Genomic DNA, 20,452 nt, shown 5'->3' with positions numbered 1-20,452 from the left:
CTTCAAAACAAATTTTGTATGATATGATCTGACAAACACCATCTTAACTGACACGAGCTTGAATCCAATCCAGCTATGGTAAATAAAACTATTTCACTGTCCCCAGATCAAGTCAAACAACAGAGTTCAAAGGGATATAATAAGAACTTCTAAAAACTCTTTAGTGTAGTGGGTTTCTACTGAAAGTAAAACTTTTTCAATGCCCAGTCACAGAAGCTATCTTTAGATGAATGGACCAAAAAACAGAGAGGGAAGTAACATTGTAAGATCTCACCTCTGAAAACTACCTCTGACTGATGCACACCCACAAAATTCCAAACCTGGAATGTAAACTGATGCATAGGAAAGCAGCATCATATTACAAGAAAAAAAACAATCTTAAAACTTTTACTCTCAGTCATACGTAGTCCCAGCTCATATGAGTTAAAATTATGTTCCAGCATGCTGTTTGTATGACAGTGTAAGCCTGTTCACCACATTACTGCAAACAATTTTCCTAGTAGTAAGGAGAGCCTCTGATAGATGGATCACAAACATTCCAACTACAATCCAATTGCTTCAGATAAAACTAAATGTAAATTCTCATCTCACATTCCCAAGTAGAGTATTTTAAGATTTATGAGGCAATGCTAGGATTTGGGTAAGCAATTTCTGGATCAAGTCTTACCGCACCTCCTGAAAAATATTCACTGCTGTGGTTGAAGAACTACTGTCAAAGTTGTAAGCAATCCTGCTGCACCAATTCAGCAAGTCTCTAAAAAGAAAACACCGAAAAGATTTGGTACAATCAAGCCAAAACGCACAGCATCTTCTTTCATGTTCAGCTTAGGTCATTATGTCATCTTCTAGCAACTGCACATTTAGTTGCCGCATAAGTTGTACATGGGCAGACACATATAAATAGGATGCTAATTCTGAAGAGTAGCTGAGCACATAAATACCAACAGTGGTGCTTTCAGATATGTTGCTTAGAACTTGATACTACACACTCCATTAAACTATAAGGTAATCATGAAACTGAAAAAGTGAAAAGCAGAAGCCTTTCATCCAGGAAGGTATAAAAACCTATTTTTTTCAAGATACTGCTTTGTTATGAACAACAAAATCTTCTGAAAGGCAAGAAAAGGGAACATCTAATTTTCTAGAAAAACAACTGCTGTTTTAGTATCAGTGGCATTCTTATGCTTCACAAAAACATTAGATACTGCCCATACCTACTATTTACTGACTAATTCACAAAGCGCTACTGGTTATAGAAATTCCACATGGGGAGCACTGCTGTTTGGTATGAAAGGAAGAAATAATTGAACATCAAGCTGCATTTTATTATAAAAATTCTGAAATTAGTAGTATACTACACATCTGGTTACTTTCAGTCATCTGTGAAAAATGCTGTGAGCGTCTAATACAAAATTACCTAGATAAGCAAATATATATACTTGCCAAAAATGTTATCTACTATCTATTGGGAGAACATTATATAGTACATGTCAGTCAGCAGTTCTTAACTGGAACTGATATTTTGTGTTAAAATGAATTCAGAAGTAATCCATATGGCTTGATACCAACTCAACACCACATATGACAAAACCTACACTTTTTTTTTTTTGAGGACAAAGTATAGCAAATAGGAAGTCCTAAGTAATTCAGATTGAGATTTTTAAAAAGATACATTAATCATTATTTTTAAATGAAAAATGGATTTTTCCACTTTTTATGAAATTCCGATTTAATTATTCAAACCTTTATGACTATTTTTAAGAAATTAAGAAAAATAAAAAAGATAAACACTTCTAACTCTACAGCTAGCCAACTAAACTTCCTTCTAATAAATAAGAAAGGATAACCTTAGAGATAGTTCTCGTCCTTCCAGATTTGGTTTCTTGTTTTCTGATCTTGGTTCTGATGAATCTTCTGGTATATGCCCAGAGCCAGAAGCACTGTTTTCTGATGCCTGATACTTGTCTCCCGTAAGGTGAATATAAATGTCCAGCAAGTGATCAGTTACAAGAGCAAGGTTGGGGTATCTCCTCTGAAGAACCTGGAAAGAGTAAAACAAAACAAAACAACACCACCACACAGAAAAATATCTTTAGCATTGGGAGGAAACCACCAGGCCCCCAAATTTTATAGGATACACTTCAATAGATACTGAAGCTAGCAAGCTACACAAAACCACTCTCTTAGAGCTTCTCATCTGAGGAAAATAAAAGTCATTGTGACTTATATGATATCGATTTGGATGCCAAAAGTGAGTTTTGCCAACTCTACTCCAATTCATTTAATACATTTGCAAAAATACCAACAGAAGAAAAAAAGGTATGTTCAACCCTATTCTAAACTCAAATCATAATCATACAACTTTACAACAGATAACAAAAGTTATCCTATCATTTTAATGACTGAATTTCTGTGCATTCAAGTTGTCTATTCACTGTGCTGATAAAGACACATTAAGGGGCTAATTTTTCTTCTGTAATTTCCTTTCAGCTCAGTTCTCTCCATTACAGTTTGCCAGCCAAAATTATTGCTTCCTAAAATAAGCTTTTGACAGATACATACCAGGAACACTGGTCCTACCCTGCCAAGCTGACGTTTAAGATTAACCAGAAGAACACGAGTCTATTTTCAAGACAAGCAAGTGGGTGTTTTCTACCACTATCTCTTCTACTACTAGAGAATCTTACACAGTGCTTGATTTACACATTTTTGTGACTTGAGCTACAAAGTTACAAAAAAGAACAGAAAGAACATAATGCTAAGTGACACATTTAGCACCAAGGCTTCCTTTCTTCTTAAGGTTTTGACAGCCAAGATTTACTTTAGTATTGGTCCTTTCTGGAGATCTCTGACATCAGTTAGGTGAGATAGTCTTTTTTAATACTGCAGCTGTGAGCTTCCTAGAATTCCTGCCCATGTGGGTTTATTCGTAGCAGAAGCAGCTACAGCACACAAGCATGCGCATCTCCAGCAAACTGTCTGCAGAGGCCACCCTGTGCATCTACTCGCTCCCCTCCAACAAAATCTACAAGTACGAAACAAGTGCTGTTCTTGCCCCATTCCTAACAATTAGCTGACAAATGACAAAATGAAAAAACACAGGTATTTACGGTCACCGACAACTGCAGTGGCTGCTGAATGAGTTCCAAGGAGCAAATGAATCCTACTGAAAAACTATCATCTTCACTCTAGAAAATTCAGAACTTTCTCCTCAACTCTTCTGCTAGAAACTATTCACCCCCTTGTCCCTTAGGCAAGGCTCCTATTCTGAGCTCCGTATCACAAGGCGAATCTCTAGAGAACTCTATTTTCAGTTAAGTGCTGGGCTCCTTAATCTTTTGAAGGGCTACATGAATTTTTGGAAGGACTACATTCCCTAGAAACGCTAATAAAAGATGTCAACAGAAACAGTCATTCTGAGCTGATAACTGACCAACTATTTTTAATCTCAAATCTTAGAATTTGGGATTACAGTAAGGTCAATTTTTTTTCCCCTCTCTGTTTTTAAATCTGTGAGCTACAAAACAGCAAAGTAATTTGGTTAAGTAATTTGATTCTTAGACCCACTCAAAGCAGAACTGTATTTGCCAAGGCAAGTTCCAGGAATCTTTGTCCAATTCACTCCAAACTTCCCTGACAAACTGTCCATTTACTTCAAAACCAGCAGCAGAGATCTGCAGTGAAAAGTGTGTACTGTGGAACTTGGAGATAAAAATAAGCATGAAATTTATTACTGAAAAACATTTATTACCCTTTATTGAAGCAATTATTCATATGCCACAACAGAGGAACAGATACCATACCTCCTTGAGTTCTCCTTTGCTCATGTTATCCAGATGTATTTTGGTCCAATATTTGTCCAAAAGAGCAGCATGGCTGCCTTGCTGTCTGTACCAACCTCCGCCGCAACTGAATATCCTTAATCAAAACAACATGAAGAAACAGAATATATTGTGTCTTGCTGCAGAATTCAACATATTCAATGCGTTCCTGTGCATCAAAGAACATGTTACATACTGCTGCTACAACATAATGTGCATGCCTAGATCACCCACTGTTTGTCACTGTACTGCCACGGATCCCACGTTGCCTATCTCTGCTTTCCAAATTATCTGCTCTTTTTCCAGTGTTTTCCCCATGTAGTGCATGTATCTCTCCTTAGAGATACTTGCATAAAGATGACTGACAACAAGTCTATCAAAAACAATATACAGAATCCTTTTTACAAAGAGGAGCCCTGACAGAAGTGGCCTAGGAAACATCTTCCACAGATCCTTTAGGATCTGTGCTCTATTGCAGAGATGCAGGAAAAGCATCTCCAGTCCCTGTCCCCTGCACGGTCTTTCCTGATTCTTCTTCCTCATTCTTCAGGTTCACAGTCCTTTCCAGCATATATTTTCTTCTGTACATTTTTTTTTTACTGCACATATAACTATGCACCCACTGTGGAAGTAGCCTGGCACATGCAAAGCATTAGATATTGGTTTTGTAGTTTGGTTTTTGTTTTCAGTTTTGGGGTTTTTTTGTTGGTTTGTTGGAGGTTTTTTAAAATAATATTCCATAGCTGGAAACTGTAATAGATTTATTGAATCTGCTCTAACAAGCCCAATGGAAACTATCATTTGCTGCAATACAAAATGTTGACCAAGTATACCAAAGAGGAAAATCTTGGGAGACAAGGTGACCAAGAGAGAATTTAATCCAAGAGACTCCATTCCAGAAAAAAAATAGATCAGATAAATAAAAAACTACGGAAGGAAGACAAAAGCAGGCAAATTTTTTAAAGGTTTTGACGTAAACTACAAAAAATTTTAATATCATGTAAGCATTCCTCTTCTAGATATCCTAACCTTTAATCTTGATACATTATTATGTCTTAATATACAAAAAGACATTTTGACATCTGATGCATGAGCCATTGCTACAGTGAAACCACAAGGGAGAGTATAAATCTTTTGGTTAGAAAACATTACCTCTATACTGACAAGACTTTCACAAATCAGAAGGAAAAAAAAATTTTTTTAAATCTATTTCTTTTTTCATGATTCCCAAATAAAATAGCTTTACCTTATTATAAATGCATGGTTCAGTTAAAATTATTAATGAAACTCTTAAAAAATATGTTCCAGGGAACACATGCGTACAACTGCTCAAGAAGAAGGTAGAATAAGAAACAAAACCCAGACATTCAGTAGTCAGGCTACCAACTACCCCAAGACGAGCAAAACTAAGAAATATTTTCTACACAGCTGCTGTTAAAATCATTAAGTTAAGATACCTTATGGATATCAATCATATACCTTTTAGACACAGTAATTGCTGAGAGTGGTACCCTGGTTTGGTGAGGGGTTGGTTTTGTAGGGTTCCCTCCCAGAAAATTGCATTCCTTCTGCCTTGTTGAAGTGACTTTTCTGTACAAAGGCTGGATTCACCCAGTAGTAATATAAGGCTGCTCTGAAGTGAAAAAATTCCTTTCACAACTTCTATGACTATTGCTTGTTAACTGGGAATGGATAAAATACTCCTGACCAAATACCTTGTACTTGCTATCTTTGATTTAAAAATAGGATATCCATGCTCTTAAACTCATTTGACTTTAAAAGCCTACCTCCTGGTTGCGAAGAACTGGAATCCCGATGCTACTTTTAAACAGTCACCACGGCCAGGAATTACCAACTCTCTTTTTTCTAAGAGAGGAATCAGCACAGAGATCTGGAGAAGAAAATTTGTAAAACATTTTTTTTTTCTTTGTGAAACTCCAACAGACAGCACACCCATCCACACTCATTTCACACTCGAGATGCTAGAGCACTTCCGCAGAGCACCACCTCATTGTCAGCAACTGCTGTTCCTGCAGACTGTGCTTCCAAGTGATGCTAACAGGAATTGCAGAGCCCCCAGTAATGTTAATCAGCAGGGGGAAGTCACAGGTGTAATGTTTCCCTCTCTCTCCTATATTCAGATTTAATGATAAGAGAATGGAAATGAGAGTCTCTACACTGCAAGTCCAAATCAAAACTATCTAATTTGTCAAATGAATTACTAAGCCCTTTCATGTCAGAAGCCTTATTTTCTTTATCTGCCTGAACAAAGACGATCTGCATCTCAAAGATGTCAAACAACAACATTTTTCAGTGTATACCCTGCTACACCCATGAGAATTTGGTAACTATTTAAAGAATCTACCTTGCCATGCAGAAGTACAGTAATAATGGTGGAAGAAAAAAAGGAGGTAGGACCACAATGATCCCTCAGCACAGAGGGAAGCAAGCACAGAGAGTTTGATATGCAGAAAGCAGACAGGATGCCTGCAGGGAGCACCTGAAGAAAGGGAGAGATGGATGCAGGATACTACTCAGGGCATGCTTATGATGAGTGTAATGAGCTGAGTCCACAGAAGCAAATAAGTGCATGACCCTCTGGCAGTGAAAAACTGTCTGGTATATACAAGGAGTATTTCTTGGCTTTCTTATAAATTCCCTGTATTTCAGAAGCTAGAACCCAATAAACAAGTTGTCAGGCTATTTAGTCATACAAAGGATGCTTTACAGAACAGATATGAAAGAAAACAACTATCTGCAGAACATCCAGCAGGCCTACAGAGCAAAGCATCTCTAAGACATCGTTCTTGCAGAAGATACGCTTTCAGCAGACATTACTTCAAAAGGGAAGGATGAGAGTCTAATTAGTTGTTCTAGAGCTGAAAACAGGAAATCTGTTAAAACTTATACTGCTTAATGTAAAACATTTTTAATATGATATTAATATTATGCCAGAGGTAAGAAACATGTAAAAAAACAAAAAAAAACCCACAGGATAAAACAGTAAAAAATACTATTAACAGCACCACTCTAATACAGTGACAATATTCTGTGGTGTTTGGGGCCACATTTGTTTTCAAATATTAAAACATGATTTAAGAGACACTTAGGTCATTATGAGCATCAGTTGAAACCTTCAGAGTGAAATCTGGCACCAGTGGCAGCATCATGGCTACTCTAAACCAACAACAAAAACGAATGCAATGTGCTAATATGCGAACCAAGACACACAACTTAAATCTTTCTAACCCTTTTTAAAGGGGCAGTATTTTAGCATGCTGCTGCAGAACTCACGGTGATTAGACTCCAAAAATTGCTAGTATGGGCCTTAAGACCAGTACTTTACATTGAACATGAATCTACATACCACATCCAGAGGAGCATAATCAATATCCTCCAGAAGTATCCAATGACCTTTGGTAACAGCTTGTGTCAAGGTTCCAGGTTGCCATACAAACTCCCCTGGTACATCTGTACAACGATACATACCAAGCAGCGTCTATGACAGAAACAATCAGTAAATTAGAAACCTGTTCATTACATCCCTTAAAAACTCAGAGTAAAAACTCACAAAAATGACTGAAGTTGGTGTGTAAGTAACACTTGCTTAGCTTCCACATTACTAAGCAATCCATCTGGTAAGCATTACACTTGTTTTAATTAAGAAAAAAAAGTTTCACCCCTCTGCACCCATGATAATCTCACTGAAACATAGTCATTAAAATGAACCAGGTAATCGGAAGTGAATTTACAGAGCTGTGCCACCATAATTAACAAATAATCAACAGTATAACATATAAAACTGTCTAGGGTTGCACTGAACTCTGTTTTACATATCTGAGAAGTCTGCGACTAACCTAGTAAGAGGAATTGTAATGCAAGTTATTCAAAGATACAAAACCAGTTAAATGTTGCTTCTCCACAAAGTTGTAAATTCCACATTTAAGCATTCCTTAAATAAATAAGTTTATCATTTCACTACTGCATATTTTGTACCTTGAACTTATCACTTTTTCTTAATATGGTGGTCTTACTCACGTACATGAAAAGATACTCTTGCAAAGAATAGTTGTGAGATGGTGAAATCAGCTGTTCTATGCAAGTAAAGGAGGTGCTTATGCATGCTAATAAGAAGCTTCAGACAGCACCTGTCATAGATACTAACCACCTTGGAAAACTAAATACAAATTGAGCCAAACAGCATAAATCAATTCAAGGCCAAAAGTTATATATGCAAAACCAGAAGAATGTGAAAGTATCTTTACATCCGGTTTTATCTCTACAGATAGACCTAGATCACTATTATGTAAGTGCAAGTGTCCTCAACATCACAGGATCTTACTTCCTCTCACTCTTAACACAAAAAAGTGGAATCACATTAAACTGACATCAGCTCACTTAAGCTGAAATAAAAGTGCCCATACAGCCTTCAGCACCACCCTGAGTCATTCTAGAATCATTTTTTAATAACAAAAGTAAAAAATTATTTTAAAAAATCAATAGGGCTTTTCCACATAGAAAAACCCTGATAAAACATAATTTGAATTAAACAGATGCCACACAATTATGCGCCAAATTAAAAACCTACTGAAGCGTAACTGTGATTTTTCTTCACATTTATTTATTCTCATCAATAGAAGACCAATACTACAGAGTTGGGGGTTGTGGGGTCTTTGGGTAAGAAGTTAAACATTATCTTTTTAGAAAATTAAGTCCATGCTTCAAGTAAAAATTATGTCCCATCATCCAACCATAAAACAACTTCATCAGTTACCTTACTATCAGTTTGATCCCCAAGTTGGACTTTCAAAATATGAGGAGGCTTTACTCTTCCTGTAACAGCTGCTAAATATTCAATTAAAGAAGTTTTTCCACATCCAATTGGTCCTTCCAATAAAACAGGACTCCCATACGCTACAGCAATAGCAAGGTTTTGAAGATTTGTGAGGGCAGATTCAACCAAAACAAAATGGCCGGTATTATGTTCCTGTTCAAACATAAAATTCGAGTTACTACATCGAAATTGATATTTTTTGTTTCTTTTTGACAGGTTGTATAACACAGAACATTTAGGAAAGTGAGCCCAAGAACTAGAAAATTTTGGCCTGCAGATCTGTCAACACATATCAAATAAAATACAGGATTCTAAAGGTGTATTTAATGACAGATATTAAAATAGATTTCATCAAAAACCTATTTAGGTGAAACACTTTATTAACTTTACGTACAATTTGTTCCCAAAGGTAGTTCACACTAAGTTGTCAGTACAGGCATAGTAACTATTCATTCATAACACATGTCAATCATACAATTTGCAATGTAAGTGAATTTAAGTCATCAGAACGGATCTGAACCACAGGACAAATCAAATAGCAGTTAGATTCAGATGATGCAAGTATGAATATTAACTGTCATATTTACTTTTTCCTGCACAGGCCAAGTTATAAAACTCATTAAACTCCATGCATAAAAAAAGGTACGTTCAGTAACGTTTTTATTTTATTCAAAATGCAATAAATGTAGTTCATTGAATGGTAATTAATCAATGCTACAGATACTCTCCAAATATTTTGCCTCTCCTACAGTCACTTGTACAGCAGTATATGGCACAAGAATTAGTGCTTTCCTGCCAAAAGGCGGAGAGAAAAGAAATCAGAGTATGTACTGCACTGAAACACATGTCTTGTATTTAAGTTTGATCTTTTCAGATATCGTTTCATGTACTTCTCTGGTAACAATGCTAGTTTTTAAGAGTCCCTGCTTTCCCTCAGTTTACTCCTACGTCTTCATCAGACCTCCTCAGCTGCAGCTGGAACTACACTGCATACCAGATCAGTGAAATACCCGTGGCTATTAAAAAAATAAAAGCACGCCTTCTGGGGAAGTTCTTTTCTCCCTCATAGACAAAGAGTATCCTTTCAGCAATCCAGTTTATGGCATGGCCTTGCTTCTGCACAGTTGCAGCAGCAATGACACTGGCATGGGAGTAAGAACCTCCTTAAACAGCTCCACAGTTTCCCCCACTGCAATGAATTTCAAACCACACCCTCAACCTCATTAAAGAAAGCTAGAATTCAGCAAATTCAACTACAGAAGTTGGAGGGGGAGGAAGAATTTCACAGGAAATTCCTCTTTCCTGGCTTCTGCTACTCAAGAAATTCTGGACATCAGTAGTCTTCATCCATTCCTTTGTAGATCAGTGTCACAGAATTAAACAGAAATACTCAGCTAAGAGCTAAAACTACCTAAATGAGAAAAACAGTCAAGAATACTGTCTACTGCTACAAAGAACCACCTGAACAGTTCAAGATGAACAGCATTTCAAGAGAGAAAAAGGTTAAATACTGTTTGCTCAAAAACACTGATGTCTTTGATGGACTTCCTAAAACTATAACACACTACACTCTGCATTACACTTCACTCAAGCAGAGAAAGTAAGTTCTTGCTCACTTCCTCTCCCCTTTTTCTGCCTTCTAGAAGAGTAAGCAGCAGCCTTATTTTCTTTTAAGAGAAGAACTAAGAGTATGTTCAGAGAAGGGCTGTTTATAAGATGTCTCTATAGCACAAAAAACTACTTTGTGGAGGTAAAAGCAACTGTGCCAGATCCCGGCTTTACTCAGCTATGGCATATCACCCTAACTTGCACTGGAGATACTATTTAAGGCTGAATATTCTTTTGTAGTATGTTCTTAAGAACTGTTACATGAAGATAAAATGAACAGCACTATTACACTTTCATTAATTCATTCCACTGCAGAGCTGCTTTGCGGTGTCTATATTATGCAACAGTAGCTTACAGCACACATTGAGAAAGCTAAAGATACATACTACCCATAGTACCTCAATAACATTTAAGCAGGAAATGAAGTCAGTTCACTGCATTTAGGGATTCAAAAAAAAGGGTACAGACTTCACCCTGGGTTACATACCTGCTCTTCCGAAACAAGCTTTAGTCTAGGCAGCACAATACCACATACAGCTACTACATTTGCAGAGAGGTCGCCTGATACAATATGTCCTTGTGTATATTGCAGTTCTTTCTCCTTTTGCCAAAACAAGGAATCCGGGTTGGCCAAAACAAGGGCTTGTTCCACATTCTGCAGCTGAGATTCTTCCAGCAGCCTATGAAATCCATGTTTATTAACTCAACTGAAAGTCATCAACAAAAATAAATAGTGTTCAAGATTTTAAAATACTTACTTTAGTCTGAAATGTATCAGCTCCTCAGGATTGAATATCTTCTTCAGGAAAGATAATTTATGTTCATCATTCATGCATGTAACCAGAGCAAGACAGTTTGAAGTATACCTAAACATTGTATTTAGAACAAAACATATCAAAAGGTAGTCTTACAAAATTTAGTCTAACAGCTTTCAACTTAAACCAAAATATGAAGTTTGGAAAAACATGCAGAAAACTACCATCACAGAAATTGCTTTAGTGCTATGCTTAACATTCTTTAAGAGTAGAGAAATCTCAGAACTGAGAAAAGCAGTTCTATCATGGCATACTTATCATTTATACACTAGCTAGCTAACCTTTCTCTGAAGGACAGAACGGTCAACAGAAATGCAGTAGAGTACTTTCCCAAATATGTGAAGGTAAACATATCAGGCGAGGAAAACCTGATTTTCGTAATCTCATTTTTTTTCTTCTCCTCCTGCCATTTCCCTTTCAAAATTACTTTCTATTTCATGCTACTTCTACAGTAACCCTAACTCAATGAACTCAAGACAGAAGCCAACAGCTCCCAAGCCTTGAATTCATTACTACATAAAGCTGTCTCACAACAAAAGGCCATTTAATACAAATCATAAAACACTTCTCATTTGTTATACCACTGTTTTTTACCTTTGAGGAACAAAGCTTTCAATGAGCATGGCGGGGGATAGGAAAAAGAGAGTTGCCAGAAGATTGGTTCAGGACAAAATTTAAGAGTCAGCTCATTCCATTACTTAAGATTATTAACACAACACAGGTAAACCAATTCCAGTCAATGAATTAGAAATTCTATTTCTTCTTTTAAGACTATCTAAGCATATGTCATCCTGAAGAGCTTCATAAATGGCTGACAGATTTGACAACGCTCTTCTCCCCACCCTTCCTAAATTATACACCTTATTTTAAAATTATGTGTTACTAACATAATTCTGAATTTACATTGTAAAAAAATGAAGACTATTGAAGACCTTTTCTTAAATAAGAGGTACTATCAATACTACTCCTCACATAAATAAGGTAGATCATGTGACTAGGTTGACGCCCTGCAGGCAGACACCTAACATAAAACATCTGACCAAAACCACATTTCAGGTCTGCAGAAAGGCCAATTAGGAAGCATAGCTTAAATAAGCCAAGCTTTACAGTGACTGAGATGTCTATATACAAGCAATAGAAAAAAAACCCCAACTCATTAATAGCACACCAATGCAGAATAGTATAATATATAATTGTGATGTAAGTTGGAGTGAGACTAGGTCCAGCTATGCTTTTTTCTAGGATAACATGCTACAATGCATGCAATACACCAGCAGGCGTACAGTAGAGATGAAGTGATAAATTCACCACCTCCCATGAATCCAACTTGGCTAAACTGAAATTATTTGAAAGGGTACTCCAGAACACAGCTTTAAGCTCAACTAAGAGCTAACCTAAGTTTCACTCTGTGATAGATCACTACAGCTTTCAAAAGATCAGGTAAGAAGCATAGGTGAATACCATCAGTACAGATTTTTGTTATTATTTGCAGATTCTTTTCTGCTTGCATGTGAACATTGTTAAATATAAATCAAAATACAGATACAGCTTTTCAATGGAGAAGATCTGGGCGATTTAACTTACCAACGGACTAAAGTGTCATGACTCCTTAGGAGTGGAATACACACACTCCAGTCCCATAATTCCCGGAAAACTGACTGCTCCTTTTGTAAAAATCTATAGGCTGCCTCCATGAGGTCCCGTAACTTCATCCGTCTGCGTCCATATCGAACTGTGTTTGCATCTGAGCTCTCCAAGAAAAGCCTCTGGAAAACTGGTGATGTATTCTTAAAATATCTTAGAGCAAATCTTTAGAAGAAAGAGAGAGACAAAGAGATGGAACACAGCCATCTAAGCCAGAGGAACGGAAAACAGGCACTAATAAAACCGTCAAGACAGAGGTCCTGAGTCAGTAATTGACAGTATACTGAGAACTAAGGCCTACATTTGACATTGTCCACACTCACAAAAGAGAACCACCTCAACAACCAGCTGACAACAGATATTTTACCTTATTAGAAATCGTTACTTAATTATCAAGGGGAAACAGTACTGCCTTTGGTGAAATCTCTTTGTTCTTGTTTACTGAAAAAGTAATATTGACTCCTACTTACATGACTTTGTTTTCTACTGGCCTACAGGTCTAATCTTAAGTGCAGGGATTTTGGTTGAGAGCAATTTTCCTGCCACCAGTTCGGCTTTTCTTTTGATCATTAAGATGAAAATCAGATTAGATCTTACAACACCATTTAATTTAAATAGGCTGTTTTAGACTCATGTTTTCTAAATCATTCTTTCAATTCAAGACACATTTGTTATTGTGGGAGATGATCCAAATTCTAACACTACCTCTCATCATCAGTGAGCACTGACAAGAATATACTTCCTATATTCAAACGCTGCACAGAGACATTACATTACTCACGGCAAAACATCAGGGTGGTCAGCAACCAGCTTGCTCATCGCTACGCAGAGCCTTTCATGCCGATCATGGTTCATTTGGCCACCAGCTTTAATTGCTTCTGCATTTCTTTCCAACAAATCCAACAAGATTGGCCGAACTTGACGGCCAATTAATACAGTACATTCTTTGTCCAGTAATAATTGTGCTAAAGTATCAAGGATGCATTGCCGATCCTGCTGAGTCCAAATCTAGAAGAATGGAAAGTAAGAACAGGTTTAATGATAAATTATTTGGACTTTTAACTTCAGAACTATTCATGCAGGATTCACAGTGAATTTGACAGGAACAAATCTTTCGAAAAACAGAAAGGTGTCCAAAATTCCCATTGGAAATATTTATTTGACACAGTTCTCCATATTTAAAAAACTGCGAAACAGAATGAGTGACATGCAGAACAATACACTAAACAGTAACTACAAAAAAGTCCCAAAATCCTAAATTATATTTTATAGCTGAAAGAGAAAACAAATAATTTTAGTATTTTTAAAGAAAAAATTGGGAAAAATATTATAACAACTAATACATCTTTGTTAATAGAATTCCCATTCTCAACAGCTCAGTCTCACAAGTGCCACAAAAATTTTAAGAATCTGAGTTTTCAAAAAAAAGTTTGAGTTGCGTCATGTTCACCAGCTCTTTAAAAAAAAAAAAGCATTCAACCAATCATCATCACAGCCTTATTTCCATATTTCTGTTAGCAATTACAGTGAGCAACGCTCTTGACAAGAAGCAGTGTGTATCTGCAGTTTTGAAGTTGAGATTCCTCCCCCCTTACTTTTATATAAAAATGGTCCCTAGTGCAAAACTCATCTAGGCTTTAGAATAGACGGAAAACATATGTGCTATGAAAGAGGGGGGAAAAAAAACCACCCCAAAAAAACACCCCCACCCTCCTCACATCCCCCCAACCTTCCTAATTTCAACCCATTTATTGTGTCTTATGCTTAAATTTCTCTGGTGTTTGAGCTCACGTTATTATCCAAGCATCTCTCCGCTTACGCGATGTTTAGCATATAATGCAATATAAGTAATATTGATTTGTGAAAAATCAGTATTATGAATTTGCACTGTAGCGGTTTTGCTCTGAACTTTGATGCTCCGCTCTCCCCTCCCTTGATCCTCCCCTATCCTTGATAGGATAAGGGTTCCTTATCCTATCAAGACAATTTTATCTTTCTTGGCAAACAGTCATAAATAGAGCTAGGCAAGGCAGCTTTCCAAACAAAACAAGCACTTACTAAACCCCTATAGAAATATTCTGAGATTCAGGTAGTCGTTTGTTTTAGCCACATGTGCAGCCAATTTCTGCTTCTCATAGATTTTTGGTACTCAGGTAAAACCTGCTCCTGGGCCTGCAGATGGGACGGTTTCATTGTTACAAGATAAATAGACTGCAGCAGTCCTATGCATTGCCTTTGAAAGGGTGACCTCCTAAGGTTATACCGCTGTCGTATTGTTTTAGAATACCCGCATACTTCTTCAAGTTCCTTGGGTCTCCTGAATTTGAAACGACACTCATTGCCTAACAGCACATCAGAAGTCAGGGAAACTGCAGTATACCCAATACAAACATCAAAACTATCACATTAATTGCAAGGAGTTTCTTACACCTTTGTGTTTATTTTTATGAAACACGATATAAGTTTATCTTCCCCTCATCTATCAGAGCAGGATCAAAAATAATTTAAAAATGGAACTGAAGGTCTGCATTCATCACAGAGCAAGCAAGACACTGTTCATTACAGGGGATCAGATTTTGAGTGGCAAAATGATTGACGAGCTGTTCAAAGGCAGCATGGCTCAGGAGAATTGGAGACAAACTTCACTGTAAAAAATAGAAAGTACCTTCAGTTTCCAAATCAATTACATCTTTGGCTACCCAAACAAGGCAGAACAGGGTGTTCAATTTATTAACCAGAGCTTTCAATATCAAATAAAAGGAACAGTTAACAATAAAATAGTAAATAAATAATGTCACTGACTCAGTAAAATTCTGTAGTTACATGACTACTGTACAACAAATCCATTCCATTAGTGATTTTGTGAGAGCAAGCAGTTTTTTAATCATTGTGTGTAGTACCCTTAGGACATATAAAACTGTTCAAAAAAATCACAGTGGCAACATTCTCATTCTACAAAGAGACCGTCTGTTTGATTTCAGAGCCTTTCAGAGTCTAAATTAAAAATTTTACAGGAAAGGAAAGTATTGCCAGAGGGGTTTTTTAACTAAAGGTGGCTTTGTGAAATAGCCAGCCTTTCCAATCAGTAGCAAAGGACAGGCTGATCTGAAAGTGTTTAATTCTAGTCTTCAAATATGGGATAGTAAATCTGCGCCCGCAGTTCCCAACAGCTGCTTTAAGAAACCATCACAAAAGACTATCCCTCCAAATACACATCATGTATTATTGATGAAAGAGACATGAAACAGAAGCACAGCTTGGAGCAACACCTGGAGTCAAACACGATCCCAGTTGCTACCCTAGCAGCATGTCACACACTTCCTTCCCAACCCGCACGGCACATTTACTCAGCGCTCACAAGACAGAAATCTTTATTAAGAACTCGCTTAATCTGAAACCCAAGATTACTAGAAGAAGGGATCACATCAAGGAACAACTAGGCCACATTTCTGATCGTGGCTCACAGGTGTTTCCACAGAACATTACACCATCCACAGATTTAACAATGGAATATTTTTAAAGGGTGGAGGGCAACCAGGCCATGCATGGGAAATTCTTCTTTGCCTCCAACACAGGAACACGTGTCCTTGGCTCTGTTCCCTCATGCAGCAGCCCTACCATTGTATGACTGTGCAGCAATCCATTTGGCAAGATTATCCAAATTAATCCTTCTTCCAAAGTTTTCCACTTGGTGGGAAAGTTGAACATATTTTCCACATCAGCACACTCACTAGGTTCAGGATAAGAGAAGCAACAGAAAGGCATGGTTTGGCCTTGGGAACAGGCAAGAAGAAAAGAGAGTAGGACTATGCTTTTTGGCAGCTGTCTAGTTCAGTAAGATGAAGTAAAGCATGAGACTGCACTCTTCTTAAGGCAGGGGGAAATGCAGTCTCACAAGGAGAAGATAGCTTCAGCTACCTGCAGAACAAGGTAGAACTTCCTACTCCTCCTCCAGCACATTGTATTTGATAGAGTTGGACAGACCGCTCCTTCAAAGACAGTGAGACTATTCTCTTTGACTTATGTATCAGTATATTTATCAACATACTGTCTCCCAAAAATCACAGCTCTTCAAAAACTAGAAGCAGGAGGAGACGAGAATGCACTCCAGGATGGAAGCAAAGGTGCAACATACCTTCCCTTATTACAATGCTACATGATGTAAAGCCTAATTAATCTTTCAAATAAAAAGCTGAAGTCATATTTTAGGATAAAAACAGTCTGCTTTAGTTGCCAGGACATCAGGACATTTTTCTGACAGCCAATGAGTAGCTGGGTGAATTCAGGACAGCTAGGTCACCTCTTTTTTTCCTACATTTATTAAAAGAAAAAGGAATAAAGGCACTTTTCAACGTCAAATGCTAAGACTGAAGGGCTATAAATAAGAGCTTGGAGCTATTATTAAAACAATTTCCACTCCCACATAGAAAAATGAAAGGTGAAATGAAGGATGCGAAACTAAAACACCAATGGAATAGAACAGGAGATCCAGAATGGTGTATGCTTGAGGTCTCCAGTTCACTTAAGATGGTTCCATAAGCTAAGCAGACGAAAGATCCAAAAGGGTCAGGTTTTTTGACTTCTATCTTTCCATACATGCACAGTGGCAGATGTGAAGGGCAGAAACAAACATGGCTATTTTCGCACTCGAGATTCATTCCTACTAGCATTTTAACCTTCACATTAATGAACTTCTCTACTGAAATTACACCATCACCGGGAGCCAAAATACATGCATTTGCACAAAATCTGCATTTGGAATTCTACACAGCAAAACGTTCCGATTCAAACAGGCCTTTGGTAACACACAGAACCAAAAGCACACTTCAGCAGTTTGTGGAGCCCTACTGCTTAGACAGTTTGCTTAAATTATCCAAAAAAGAGAAAGGCAAGAAACAGAGACTGCTTTAGAGAGCTTTTCATCCCATTTTCCTCATTAAGAACACAGAAATTTCCCATACCTTTGCAGAGTTAATGGTATACAAATACTCTGCAGAAAAGGCTCTATTTCTATTACATGCTGAAGCACAGGGAACGAGCTCTTCCATCACCACATAAATGATTCTCAAAATCGTTTTGAGAATGATTCTTTCACCACACTATGATTCTCAAAAGACTGTTCCCTACTTAGCAGTTGTGGGTATGTTCCATTCCGTTATGGTATACTGAAGAAATAAATTGCCAGAAAGATGCAGTGAAGCTGCAGAGTAAAGAGAGCTCTAGATTTCCAGAACACATGCTTCCTAACTTACATACAAAGCAACTGGTAGGAAATCAGGTATGATGACTGGAGCTAGTAGTTGTTCCATAGCAAGATAAGCCTAACACACTCCTAGATCTGTAGCTTCCAAGCTTGGAAATAGCAATTCAGTTTTCAAAAGAACACGTCACTGTTCATTAACATGCTGTTCCAGACTCTCTATAAAATCACTCTTTAATGATTTCCACCTAGCAAGACTTTTAAACCTGAAGTATATTTCAAAACAGTTACCAGAAGAGAAAGGGCAGTTTCTTCCCCAGTCTCAGATCTCAGTGACTCACTTCTGGTTCACCGCTCCATCTGTCTGCTACATTACATATCCGCATCATCCCCACCTCTATTTCTCAGCTGTTTCTTTCTCTTGAATAGCAGCTCTTCATCACTGCTTCCCACCAACTAGCATCAACTCTCCAATACAGGAATATACATTTGTGTCAATTTTAGTTTGATCCTATGATTTGTAACTGATAGAAGAAAAAGCTATCTGTCTGCCAACAGAGAACCTTGACTACCAGTATGAAAGCTTTCCCCAATTATAACCAAGAGACAGTAATTCAGACTGAAAGCCAATATTCTAAAAAAAAAAAAAAAAAATAGGATTTAGACTTTTCATGTTCAAACTATTGGGATATTTCCTAGACACTCAAACAGAAATGTGGATTTTGAGCCCCAAAGTGTGTACACAACTTAGGGGCTTCATAAGCTCTATTATGAGAAGTATTAATAATATGACAGCTGATGTGTTGCTATCCTGTTATTACATGTCTTCAAGCATTTCAGACAGAAACCTGCTAGGCCTCAACTCTCCTAGAAGGCAGGTGTGCTTTTCACAATTAAGGCAGCCAAAGTGTGAATGAAACCAGTGAAAACAAGAACATGTTTCCACCATCACTGTGATTAAGAAAAGGAAGCAAACCTTAGAAAATTCAGTCCTCTTTTCTTTTTACCCCACATGCTATTTTTAAGGTAATTCATGAAGACATGCAAATAGCATCAGGGTAACATGCCACAGCTACTGGACTAGGTAGTGTCTCAGTGCTTGCTAACTCTCGCTATCGTGCTTTCAGAGTCACCTTAAGGGAGCTGGACAACACTGAAGATTTTAACTGCGGGGCAAAACCGCCTCCTTAGCAAGCACAACAGGAGCGGGTGTATCCCAAAAAGTGGGTTCGTTCACCTGGTGTGCAAAACACCAAAGTACACACAGAGTGGAAGTATTTTATTCAAGTCACTTTTGTGCAAAGATTGGTGCTCGGTGGTAACCCACAAAGCCAGCACACTGCACCAAGAAACTACAAGCCATTTATACAGTTAAATGTGTCAATCACAGCTAATATTCACATGCCTCAGCTAAAAATTGGTTAATTTCTTTCTTGCTTGGAGGTAACAGTACAGCTGGCTTTTAATTTACCACCCGTGCTCATAGATTAAGGGATTTACTAGAGGGGGAGAGGTTCCTGGCCTATGGGCCTGATTTTTAGTATTATAACAAGGGTAGTTCCCCTACTGGGTACTTTGTTTTAGTTCTTATCAACGTCCCAATTTGTTGTTCTCCTTGACTATACACTTTATCACCCTGTTCTCAGCGGCTTCTGAGACGGGATGTTTGCTTTCATCAGTCTCTCAGCTCTCCTCATGGATATAGCCTTCTGTCTCTGGGTCTCAACTTGTTTTGCCGGGCTCGCATAGTTCATTGTTGTGTCTTTAACGGACAGATCCAAAAATTCCATTTTCTTAGGGATATCAGGGGGACAGGAGAGGACCCACCTCACAGGGCTCCACTCGCACAGCCCTGAAAGGGGCGGGGAAGAAACCGCAACAAGCACACAGAGAAAGAAGGAGCGAGAGAGAGCGAGCGGGGAGCTGCTCCCGGAGAGCGGCCGCCCGGGGACGGGGGGCGGGAGGGGCGGCCGGGCAGCAGACAAAGATGCCGGGAGGAGATGGCGGCGCGGGGGGTGTGGGGGGAAGGCAGGCAGGCACCGCGGTACGTCCCGTCCCGTTCCCTCTCCGGCGTTCCCCGCGATGCCCGCCCGGCGGGAGGTCCCCGCGCCGCCGCTCACCTGCTTCGCCAGGAACCTGCTCAGCTCCGCGCTGCTCTTCTCGTTCCTGCGGGCCACCAGCTGCAGCGGCTCCGCCAGGGGGAACCGCAGGTCCGCCATATCCCCCTCCTCCTCCGCCGGCGGAGGCACCGGAGCGCGGACAGCGCCTGAGGTGAGCAGCGGGAAGGGGCCACGCACCCAACCGCCGCCGGCACGTGGGGCGCGCGGCAGAGGCGCCGCTCAGCACCAGCTTCCGCTTCGCCGGCACCGTCACCCGCCCGCGACGTCGCCGGCAAAAGGGAAGCACGGTCCGCCCCGCTCAGCCCGCCCCTCGAGTGTTAAACTACGGCTCCCAGCATGCATTGCGCATCGCGAAGCACGGCCTCCGGACCGAGGGGGCCCGGTGTATGCCGGGATATGTAGTCTTCCGG

General features: G+C 38.8%; 1 protein-coding gene across 1 annotated transcript in view; it reads right to left on the bottom strand.

Annotated features, from left to right (window-relative positions):
• The window catches only part of MDN1 (midasin AAA ATPase 1), a 106,352-nt gene extending 86,034 nt beyond the window's left edge, over positions 1 to 20,318 (bottom strand). The window contains exons 1-11 of the mRNA XM_064447631.1: positions 20,043 to 20,318; positions 13,504 to 13,730; positions 12,663 to 12,887; positions 11,022 to 11,129; positions 10,751 to 10,943; positions 8,596 to 8,808; positions 7,189 to 7,320; positions 5,609 to 5,712; positions 3,804 to 3,918; positions 1,848 to 2,041; positions 673 to 754 (exon numbers count right to left, since the gene is read on the bottom strand). Of these exons, the coding sequence (XP_064303701.1) occupies positions 673 to 754; positions 1,848 to 2,041; positions 3,804 to 3,918; positions 5,609 to 5,712; positions 7,189 to 7,320; positions 8,596 to 8,808; positions 10,751 to 10,943; positions 11,022 to 11,129; positions 12,663 to 12,887; positions 13,504 to 13,730; positions 20,043 to 20,141 (1,692 nt within the window). The 5' untranslated portion in view covers positions 20,142 to 20,318. The remainder of the gene's footprint in view (positions 1 to 672; positions 755 to 1,847; positions 2,042 to 3,803; positions 3,919 to 5,608; positions 5,713 to 7,188; positions 7,321 to 8,595; positions 8,809 to 10,750; positions 10,944 to 11,021; positions 11,130 to 12,662; positions 12,888 to 13,503; positions 13,731 to 20,042) is intronic.
• Between the last annotated feature and the right edge of the window lie 134 nt (positions 20,319 to 20,452).

Source organism: Phalacrocorax carbo, chromosome 3, assembly GCF_963921805.1.
Source record: "Phalacrocorax carbo chromosome 3, bPhaCar2.1, whole genome shotgun sequence".
NCBI lineage: Eukaryota > Metazoa > Chordata > Aves > Suliformes > Phalacrocoracidae > Phalacrocorax > Phalacrocorax carbo.
The sequence above is the reverse complement of the archived record's forward strand: the minus strand, read 5'-3'. Positions and strand labels throughout refer to the sequence as shown.